The 12366-nt window shown below is 31.4% G+C and overlaps 1 protein-coding gene across 1 annotated transcript; it reads left to right on the top strand.

Annotated features, from left to right (window-relative positions):
- Window positions 1-1312: 1312 nt before the first annotated feature.
- On the top strand, window positions 1313-1880 carry LOC111241964 (precursor of CEP6-like). Its single transcript, XM_022782761.1, has one exon. The coding sequence runs from the start codon at window positions 1313-1315 to the stop codon at window positions 1745-1747; it is 435 nt and encodes a 144-aa protein (XP_022638482.1). The 3' UTR covers window positions 1748-1880.
- Window positions 1881-12366: the final 10486 nt, after the last annotated feature.

Genomic DNA, 12366 nt, shown 5'->3' with positions numbered 1-12366 from the left:
CTTCTTAAATGTATTGCAGGAGGAATAGGTCGAAGTTCTCAGAACAACCGCGACCTATTCCTCCTACAATTTATCACAGGGTTGACTTGGTCAGAAGTTGCAGGGGGATTAGGCCGCGGTTGTTCTAAGAACCGCAACCTATTCCCCCTGCAATTTACTATGGTACTGACATGGCGTCAATGTCAGAAATTTGTAGGAGGAATAGGCCGCGGTTCTCCTCTGAACTGCGGCCGGCCTAAACGTTCGATTTATTTTCAGAAATGTCATCGTATAATATTATGTTGCGGTTTCTGATGAACTGATACATAATATGTGCAATAAAAACTCTATTTTTTACGAGTATATGCTATATTTTTTCTTTTATAAATTTATAATTTTATAATTTTGATTTGATTATTTAAAGAAGAAATTATTTTGTTCAAGGAGACGGTTAAAGATTTATCAATGTTTAGTAGTAAAATTGACTAATATTTTCTCGAGACAAGATAAAAGCCACATCACTCGGATAGCAATAATATCATCTTAAGTGAAAATTCTAATAATAGTGATTCTGATTAAAAGTTTTAAATTTTAGCTTGACTTTGTTTCTACCTATTTACTGTATGGGAGATGACGACAATGTAGATGAGTCTTGTTTATATCAACTGATTTTGAAAATTTTTGTGGAGTGGGAGAAAGAATGATCTTGAGGAGATTTGAGTGAAAAATTATTTCACTCTCATCACAATTACCATTTTGCCCTTAATTTTTTTTTTACTTTTCCACTTATCTAGTTTGTCTGAATTTGTTTTTGTACCTTTACTACATCTTAATTTAAAATAATTTTTTAAGTCAAATTATTACTTAATCTTATTTGAATTAATTCCCAAAATTTTATTTCATCTTAATGTCTAAAATTCATATTTCAATTTATTATATTTTTATCAATATTATTTTGTAATTAAGCTGTAATAATTTACATAATAGGAAGCAGAACAAGAGGTGAATATCAAAAGAGACATGTATCAAAGTGAAGTTCAAATTATTAATATCAACCCCATTATATTTATTTGTACAAAAAGAACATGCTGGCCCACTCTAGAGCTAGGAGGCATAGAATAAAAACTATTTGACATATATAAGCACTACATTTAAATATTATACACACCACATAATTAGTCAAATCAACTGATCACTGAGAATATCTACCCATTCAACATCATTATAAATACCCCATGATCCCTCCCAACTTGTCATATCATCTAGCTTCTCACATTTTCTTCCTAAATCTTTTCTAACTCAATTTCCCTTTGATTGTTCTCTCTTTATAGTCATGGCTACATTTCATGCCAAACCAAGATGTGTTGTGATTTTTCTAGCGCTAGTTGCCTTCAATGGTTCCCTTGTAGCTCATTGCAGGCAAATAAAACCATTGAACAAACATTCCTCGAAAAAGAAGGACACTGAAGAGCTGGAGTTTAAAGCCAGTGCTACTATTCCTACTACATCATCATTAGTTATATCAAAACATGATGTTGAAGGTTTTGGAGACACAAATGCCTTCCGACCCACAACACCAGGGAGCAGTCCTGGTGTAGGTCACCGAAAATTTGCAGCAGAAGATAAAGATGTGAAAGCAACTGTAGCAGTTCAAAGCCCTGATGTTAAATTTCACTTTACTGAGGGCACAGAAAGTGGTTTCAAGCCTACAAACCCTGGTCATAGTCCAGGAGTTGGTCATGCTCAGCAAAACCAAATTGGGCAGTAAATTAGCACTGTAAATAAGCAATTCCTGATAGGGTTCCAAAACTAGTTCAGCTGCACATCAAAGTATATTGTTCTCCTAAGTTTCATTCCATATTTCAGCTTCTGTATTATTCATGCATGTTGCATGAGCTTAGTTTATCATTGGTTGGGTTCAATAGGTTCTTATGTATTGTTCAAAATGCTTCTCAGCATTTGCTCCATTTACAATTGTTGGGTTATAGTGACTCAAAATGCAAATTAATAAACTTGTTACTTTTAGAAACCATTTCTTCTGTTCTAGACACAAACGCTGGTGAGTGCCTTTATGTCACTACTTAAACCCTAGAAATGGAAAGTATAGTTAGGCTGAAAATAGAAAGTATTCTATATTATTTTGTAGAAGACAGAAGACACATAGTTATTAAAATCAATAATAATATGATATTATTAATATATGTATAATAAATGTAATCTGTCTATTTCAATATTACAAAGATATATTTATAAAATTTAAAATAAACTTCAAATTATTATTGAGTTAATTACGATCAAAATCATAATAGTTTGACTTAAGTTTAACAATAATTTTAACATTAATTCCAGTTCAGCTCTTTTGTTCGTCAAGTTTCTTTGAGATCAAAGATTGGAAGAACTGTCTAGTTCATACTATAGATTAACCAATTCTTTATTCGCCTCAGCTATTATTTTTTTTTTCTAATTTATTACCTTTACCTGAACAACTCGATCGTGTTTAATGGGTCATAGTATTATTAACACTACAGTGCAGTGGAGAAATACTATTATGTGCACTGCATAAACACTATTATGTGTCGGTCAAAAAGAAATATTGTCCAAATTTTTTGAGTTGACTGTCATTGTGCAGTTTGTATGCACATGCACAGTATAATATAATAATGCACTTTAGTGTATATGAGTACTTTTAGATAGTGGTTTGCTTATGGTCATCAAGGTTAGGGGTCATACAAATGGGTAGGCTTAGTAAATATGTTCATATATCTTACAAGATAGACGAGGCAGAACATTAACAGAACTGTGATTTTAGGGATACAGATTTAAGACCCAACTTATCATTTTCAATAATTTCAAATAAATTATTCACGTAATCAAAGCAAGATCAAGGGTAAATAAATCACTCACAATATATACATTTAAATCACAAATTATAACTTGATTTCAAGATAACAACATGATCAAAATCTTCGACTCATCCGTGATCAAAACATAGTTAGTTGCAGATGATTGATTTTATGCGTAATATAGGATATAGGTTTGTGTTGGAGATCACTCAAAAATTCATAAACACTTTCTTTATTTTATTAGGTTTAACTAGGAGGATTACTAACGGGACAATGAGCTATTAATCATCCACTAACTTATTTATTTTAGTTTTAATTTTAATTAATATATGTAAAATTAACATTAATTTAAATAAATATAAATATATAATTAAATAACATTGATCTTATTTATTTTTAATTAGTATTTGATAAAATAATACTAATTTATTTATTAATATTTATTTTAATATTGATGTTTGATTCTAATCTAAAAAATTTAAATATAAAAATCAATAAGATTAATGATATTAATACAAATATTTATCTAATAAAAAATTAAAAAAAAATTTACGTTTTTTGTTTTTTTTTTAAATTAAGTTAATTGAGATTATATATAGGTAAGTTACCGATTTTCCCTTTATTAGTGTGTACCACCGAAAAATTCCTTGTTTAAAAACTGTAAATATCTTTTAAATGGTGACTTATACTCCCTTGATCCCATAACTTAAGGTTCTTTCATGAAAACTAATAATAATAACAAAATACATGTTAATTTTTGAATTAATGTAGTACAATAGCCTCTCAATAAATGCATTAAATTTACAGAGATAGATATGATATTTAATTTAAAGATATATGCATTATAGAAATAAAGATTATAATGCTTTACTGAAAACTGAGAGTTTATAAAATTTTAAAATATTTAAAAAAATCTAAAACTACAGTAATTAAGGAAAGGGAATAGAAAGTGTATCACAAAACTTTGCAACCTCTTTCTGGACCTTTATATTAATTTTCTTACTTAAAATTTTCTTACATAAAACTAGAAACAGTTAATTTTATATCTTGATATTACTTAATATCGATTATGTGGTTTTCTTTATACATTGTTATGTGCAACACTACACTTTTGAGATATGTAAGTTCTAAGAAAATCACAAAAGGAATCACACGAGTAATAATAGGAACTGGTTTTATCTAACAAAGCAACAAGGGTGAGCAAGGAATGAATATAGCCATAAAATCAGAACAACATATATAACAAGATACACCAGAATCTTCCTTCATGAATTTAATCATAGACAAGCCTGAGAACACTGCAAAGTCAAAAGTAGGCTACTACAATGAGTATTATCCTTTCAACTTCCTTCTAATATGAGACATTAATGAATGATTAAAGAATGACACCATGCACGTGGAAGCTAGCTGTGAACGGAGTGTCCTACACCAGGGCTATGTCCTGGAGTCGTAGGCCTAAAATCCTTAACAGCACGAGCTGGAGGCGGTGCCGCCAGAGTAACACCAACCATTGTTGATGGCGTTAGTGGAGCCACGTTTTTTAATGTTGCTGAAATCCCACCATGCACGTAATTATGGACTTGGTTGTGTTTTAGATGTCTTCCTTCGGTGGAATGGAATCGCTGGCAGGAAAGGACGAGTGAAAAGAAAATCATAGAGAAAATGAATTTGTTTTGTGCCATGTATTTAGTTTTGAAAAGAAAGGAGATTAATTAGGTTGGTGAAGTAGCAAACAAATATTTTCTTGGGAAGAAATAATGAGGAAATTTGCTTGACTTTGAGCTATAGGAAGCAGGAATCTAGCAGTTGAGTTGTTTGGAAAGAAGGTCATGGTGACTTTTTATAGGGCTGAGGGTGGCTCCTATATGCCACTGAACTCCTAGGTTTTGAAATAATAATAAAAAAATAATAACACTTTTAGCTTTTAATACTCTATCTTGGAAGAAGTGCGCACGCAGGCACATACCTTTCCAACCATCACTATATTACTTTACATTCTCTCTTTTATCGTTAAGCAAAGAAAAGAGATATAATTTTTATTTTCATCACAAGAGATGCAAGGATACTGAATACCAGTTGAACAATTTGAGTCATAGTTATATGCAAATTGAATAGGTAAAGTTCATTACAAAACTTAATCCTGAATATCACTCAAGTTGACAACTGATGTAGGTAAAATCCAATTTGAATCCGTTCTGCAAAACATTTTTAATAATTGCAACTATTTAGTGTATTTATGGGAAAACTTTCATGAACACTTATAATATTGATCAACATTTAAGGTATATTTACACTCTGTTTTTGGAAATGTAGTGAAAGAAAAGACGTACATAAATTATAAGAGGATTGAAGATTTTTGTTTCTTCGCTACTATGGAAAGAAATCATGGGAAAGCCACATCATTAAAAGTGTAATTACAAAGATATTCTTGTTTTCAGTGTGCCATCTAACATTGGGCGAGAACCACATCATTAAAAGTGTAAAAATGTGTAAGATTGTTCTTATCACAATATGGACAACCAGAAAAAGTGTACTTTTTGAACATTCCAACCTGGGAAGTGCATGTATAATGTCGGCTTTTCATTCAATAATAAAGTTGCAAATTGGAATATACCATAAATTATATGAATACATATAGTTTTGTTGAAACTCTAGAACATAAAGAAGCCAAGTTGGTTCTGTTATCACTACTTCCATTTCAGAACAATAATCTTTTATTTTATTTTTAAAGAATAATTCTTTTAAATTTTGAAGTTATTATAAGATTAATAAAGAATAATTATTGAAAATATATAGAAAAGTAGTTGAGAAAGGATGTTGCAGTAGCACAACTGTCATTTTATTACCTTTCCTTATATTTTATTGAGAATGGGAGAAAGGGACAAATAGCCACACCATGGGAGCTGAAGGTTGGTGGAGTGCTCAGTGTGTGAAGACAAAAGGAATAATTCATGGATTTTAGAGAGCATGCACCACGACTTTGGTAGAATATATAACACCATAAAGGTTCATACTTTCTCTATAATATTCAGTAAGAAAGTATATAATGTGTATTATGAAGTTATTTCTTTTAATTAAAATATTACAGAAAAAAAGTTTTGTAAGGGCATGCATGTTCCTTTTCATAATATAAAATAGTATGCTATTGAGACAAATGACCATAATTCTAAATTAGACTTTTAGCTCTAAGAGAGAACTGTGTTAACAATGGTTTTGGGGGACAATTCTCCCTTTTTAAGAAAATTTTACTTTTAACAATGACTCTCAAAACTTACACTGCTATTTTTATCATAACAGGGAGCTTAGCACTACTGTTAAAAGGGGTCGTTGAAGGCTTTTCTTACACTTGTAATAATATCTTGTCTTACTACAAATTTAAATAACTAATTTATTGAAATAAATATTAAATTTATTTGGTTATTTTTCATAAAATTACTAATTAAAATTAAAAGCATATTATAACATATTTTAAATTTATCAAGATAAGTATATATTTATAAGAAAAATTAATATTATCAACTGTTAAAATTTGTTAATAATATCTAGAATTTGTCACTAATTTTAAATTATTAACGATTGATTATAAAAATTTATGTGCAGTAGTAATTATTGAAAAAAAAGTATTTGTAAATTTGTTACTTATTAACAATAAAATAATCGATCGGTAAAATTTATAGTAATTATCGACAAAAATAAATTATTAGTAAAATTATTTTGGTAATTATTTCATCTTTTTCTTTATTTCTTTTTCATCTTCTCCCTTATATCTATGTCTTTCTTTTTTTCTTATTCCAATACGTCCTTACTTTATAATAAATTTAGGCTAACACAATTTATATACTTGTTTTTCATCGCTATGGCCATGCACAAAAAAAGAAAGATAAAACCTTCTTTCCATAAAACTTTTTCTCTCTTATTTCTTCAAATTGTAAAAAAAGCATCATCACCATATCAATTGTTATTGCAGCTTCCCATAGGTTGGGGAGACGGTGGGTGGCACCACCATCATGTGCTATTGCTTCTCATTGAGATTGGCAAACATGCATGGTGTATCTGCGGTGTAGAACATGCCACTGAGTTTATGTCAAAAGGTGTTGAAGTGACGACATCTTCGGAGCATGAGTGAGGTGTTGGAGATGGCAGTGCTCGTGTGGATGTTGTTGTGAAGCAAAGGGCAAGGAGGACGAAGTGGTGGTTAGCGACATAGTAGAGCTAAAGAAACAGATGTGGGAAGGTTTTACGGGTATGGGTTTTAGAGAAGCCCTTATCAAATTGGACAATCATATTTTGACAACACTTTTTGACAACTTTTTTTACAATGAGATACGTGTCATCATTTTATTAGTCTATTTGAATTTATGTTTAAAAAATATTTAAAACGGACCAATCACAAACTGTCACGTATGTATTGTCAAAAAGTTGTTAAAAAAAGTTTTTCCTATCAAATTCCCTATCAAACTTCTCCCTTCACATACGAATTATATATATTTACCCCTTTAATTTCTTGCAATATTTGGATGAAAAATTTGTTGCTTTTTATCAACAGATTTTATCGAAGACAAATGTTGGTAATACAAATTTTATAGATAGATTTTACTGATAAATCTGAACTACATAATGACTGCCAAAAAATATTCATCGGTAATTGAAATTTTTATTAATGGTGAAAATAAATTTTTTGAAAAAAATTGTTTGTAATTGAAATTTTAAAATCTATCAATAAATTTAAATTATCGACCACTTTATTTCTATTGTTAAAATTTCGTTGATAATTTCAAAAGCTATTATGGAGATATATAAAGGTGAAAAGAAACTTTGTCTCCATCCACAAGTCTATTCCAAAAACCCACCAACAAGAGGGGTCAAGGTCTTCCCACCTCGACGATCGTGCTTTAAAGAATGGGTAGAATTGGGCAACTCTCTTCATGCTTCCTCTTGCCCTTCCTTCTGTGAGCCTCTTCCTCTCGATTGGTGGGAGTGTAGAGAACGATGGTGATAGGAGAAATGTTGAGATTGGGCACAAGGGAGGTCATCGCCCCATCAGTAACACCAACCAGTGTCGTTTTCCTTTGGTTCCCTATGAAGATGGGCTTTCACTCATAACAGTCCCAGAATGACTTGCACCAATAAGATGCTTGTCCAACAACTTTTTAAAGAAGTGAGATTCCAAAGATTAATGCAAGCCATTGTAACTGTAAGACAAAAGAAAATTTAGCTAAGTTAAAAATCAACCAAAAACAAAACTGAACAAGGAAAAATTATTTACCATAAACATCTTGACCCAGTTTACGTTATTGAAAGCAATTAAGTAGATCTTTGGTCAGGAGTTTGGAAAGAAGCTGCTCCAAAATTTGATGAGTTAACCATTCTTCGGAGGTCATCATTGACGACTTCCAAGGATCCAACTAGGCAGAATTTTGGTTTAACACATGAAATTTTGGACAATTGTTTCTATTGAAGAATAACTTGCGACCCTTGGACAAAATGACGATATTAAAGAAGACTTCCTTAAAGTCTTTATAGAAAGCTAGAAAAAGTTGGAAGAGGTTCAGATCGGTCTTATTTATTAAAGAAATTCATCCCTTGCGAGTGATCAGACGAGTGTTGTTTAAGAGGTTTCAACATGATTCACAAGGTGATAAACCAGTCCATCGCCAACAACCATATTTTCAAGGGTGAGTCGAGCAACAGTAAACCCTTTTTGCTTGTGGTCTTTACTCAAACCTAAGGTTTGGATGACCTATATATTATATGTATCGCCCATGCATATCGATCAAAACAACCCGATTGGTCATCCAGGCTTGGAGAGACAAATCAGTCATAACCAAAATTAGCTAATCATCTAATTAAACTAAACAAGCTAGTAATCATGTTTAAAAAGAATTGACTGGTGATTAAGGGACCCTAAAAAAAAGTCCATAAAAAAACTATAAATATAGATCAAAGAATTTATTGTTATAACTTCTACAATACATTTACTATATTATTAATTACTTAATTGGTTGAATTTGTATTATAATACTAAAACACCTTTAATAAATACTTTCGATCAAAACTTACTTAAACGTAGAAATATAGAGACACTAGTGCAGCAAAGGGAAACAACCGCGGTTGTTTTTGACTATACGTTGCGGTTTTAGAACCGCGACATATACGGGCGAGGTAAAAAGTTTGGGACTTTAGGCCGCGGTTCCAACCGCGGTAATAACCTGAGGATATAACAGCGGTTCTTTATTGAACCGCGGTCAAAAGTATCCATTTTTTTAAAAAAAAAATAAAATCGTCTAACCTTTTGGCCACGATTTCAACCGATGTAATAAACCTGCTAGAACCGCGGCCTATTCTCCTGAATTTTTTAATAGCAGCTCTGTTTTTGTGATATCCAGTATCACAAAAACAGACCTGCTTATCAATGCAGATTCAACAGATTCAACACAATAATCAATATTTACATCCAATTTCGATCCTTACGTAAATATTCTGACTTTAAAATAAAAAATCATACTCTCATAAAAATTATACAATCATACAAAATCTAAGGATACAAAATTATATGATCATTGAATCACATATTCAATCATACAAAATTATACAATCTAATAAAAGTAAAATTTAAACATTAATATAAGAACTTGATAGTGTGAAAAGCCAATAACAATGAACAACCCGCGATCAAAACGNTAGAAAATTCAACTCTAAAAAATTCAAACCTGTAAAAATATACAAACAAATATTAGTTTTAGAAATAAAAACAAACATCAAAACGTAATTTACCTCTAAGGGGTAGAATCGAAAAAACCAATAAAAAGACGTTTCGAATGATTTTGATCGGTTAAAACTCTTTCCCAACATTGACAATGGCCACGACACCGAACAAAAATGGTTTTAAACAGTGAAAAATGATTGAAAATGGAAGCAGAGGATCGCGTGACGAAGAAGGCTCTGAAACTATTTGCGCGTGAAGAAGAAGGAAGATGATGACACTAATCCTGTGTCTTTTATTTTTGTAACTTAAGCAGGGGAATAGACTGCGGTTCACCGCTTAACCGAGGCCTATTCTCCTGAAAAAAAAATTCAAAATATATCTAAAATGACATTTTTGAAATTTTTTTCAAACTTTATGCCGCGGTTCACCGCCAAACCGCGGCCTATTCCCTTAAATATTCAAAATTTAAAATTTTGCAGAGGAATAGACCGCGGTTCCCCTTAGAACCTCGGTCTATTCCCCCTGCAAAATTCTGACATTCCCCAAAAGCAGTTCTGAAAAAAAATATTAGGGGAATAGACTGCGATTCCCCTCAGAACCGCGGTCTATTCCCCCTGCAAAATTCTGACATTCAGTAAAAGCAGTTCTGAAAAAAAATTTCAGGGGAATAGACCGTAGTTCTGAGGGGAACCGCGGTATATTCCCCTGCAATTGTTTTTTCTGCAAAATTCTGGCTTCTTGCCAAGTCAAATCTGAAAAAAAAATTGCAGAGGAATATACCGCGGTTCTGAGGGGAACTGCGGTATATTCCCTTGAAATTTTTTTTCAGAACTGCTTTTGCGGGATGTCAGAATTTTGCAGGGGGAATAGACCGCGGTTCAATGAGGAACTGTGGCCTATACTGTCGATATAATTTCAAAAATGCCATCACATAATATTATGTTTCGGTTTCTATTATAATGTGTGCGGTAAAAGATCGATTTTTTACTAGTGAGAAATCAACATTGAAGTAGACTATCAATAAAATTATTTTACATAGACATTTGACTTCACAGTCTAAAATTTAATTTATAAATAAAATTTTATATTTAATAAAATTTATAAAAAGGTTTGAAAACGCTACTCCAATATCGAACTATGGAGGACCAAGAGATGTTTTCTAAATATGAGATCCAATTACATTGATTCACTTACTAAATCTGGCCAAAGAAACTTTTAACACTAATATTAAGTTGACCAAATCGAATTAAGACAGACATATTTACTCCCATTTATCCTTCTTGTTTCTTTGCATTGATATGAATGCTATTTCAGATAGTAAATACAATCTACTCTACTTTTCAGTTAGTCTACTTTTCCCAGAACCTTGTATTTTCTTCGTGTGATTTTTTTATAGAGGAAAAATGTGTTAACATTACTGAGAATCTTTAACTCAGCAATTAATGAATTAAACGTTTTTCTATTAAAAAAGTACAACAATGTAAATTTTAATGTAATTTAATCTTATAAAGATTTTAATCTAAGCCGTCTATACAGTACTGTATATTATAATTATTCTTTAATCTTTATTCTCCGTACCCTAACTAATATTTTAAGTGAAGAGTCAGACGTGAGGGTTCCCAAATCCTAGGAGCCAACCAATTGGAAGATTCTCCATTCCGACCATAACTTTATTTATTTGCTTCATTAATTTTTTAACTTGTTTTTGACGGCCATTGATTACAGTGATGACCGGAAGGTGACAATTTCAAGTGGTGGGACTCTGAGATATGCTGCTTTTGACTTGACTTGTTTTTGCACCTTTTCAGCACAATTTTTTATTTCATTTCTTCGTTCATAGTTAAATACTCATTCAGTGCAAGATCTTTCGATGAACATAAAAATAAAAAGTCCCAGTCTTTCTATTTATTATTACTACTATTATTAATATCATATATTTATCTCCTCACAAGAGTTCTTCCTCGTTTTGAAATATCACGTTAATTTTTTTTTTCACTTAAAACTCCCAATATTGGAAAAGTTTATAAACTATTATGGGAAACCAGTTTGTAACAAGATACTAAAATTTGGTCAAATCATGTTTCTTAACTAAACCATCTATTTTGTAATCGGTTGTCGGTTTCCTTGGTTTCACGTATGATTTTCTTGAATTATTTGAGTTGTAAATGAAACCGAAACGATAGATATATAGCATTATAACGCACTAAGCTAAAGCAAGTGTTCCACTTTGAATTGTTTGGAAGGATTTTTTATTTGTTTTTTGGACGTTGAATACAGGTACATTAAAGGAGAATTTCAAGTGAGACAAGCTTGAAGATGAATGGCTATTCTTGGTCTCTCTCCAATGAAATGGACTATAAATGCAGTGCAGCAAGTAAAAGAAAAATACGAGTACAAGAATCTTTTCTGTTTGTTTATGATTGAAAGTTGGTGTTCCATAAAGAATAGAGAGGACCCCATGAAGATATATTTGTTTCACTTAAACTTGTCCACCAAAGTAAACAGATTTCTGAGATTAAAGAGAGGCCATTCACTTGCACTATGCTGATTAACTAATATTACTACTATCTAAATGGAGGGAAGGTGGGGAAAACCCATATCTTTGTGCTGCCTCCATTTTCATTGTGGCCGAGTTCGAAAATTCTTCTTTATTAGTTTCTCATTCTTCAACAATTCTTGTTTTGTATAGAACTAGAAGACTTACTTGATGATCATTTTACTTATTTTGACCAAATGGAAAGGTGAAAAAGTAGGATTGAAAAGTTGGAGACCAAGTGGTTTGACAATGTTAGACAAATAATATTAAATTTTGATATATCAGGTTTTAGTTTCTTAGAA

The sequence above is a fragment of the Vigna radiata genome, chromosome 7 (assembly GCF_000741045.1).
Source record: "Vigna radiata var. radiata cultivar VC1973A chromosome 7, Vradiata_ver6, whole genome shotgun sequence".
Taxonomy (NCBI): Eukaryota; Viridiplantae; Streptophyta; class Magnoliopsida; order Fabales; family Fabaceae; genus Vigna; species Vigna radiata.
Note: the sequence above shows the minus strand (reverse complement) of the source record. Positions and strands in the feature narration are given on the sequence as shown.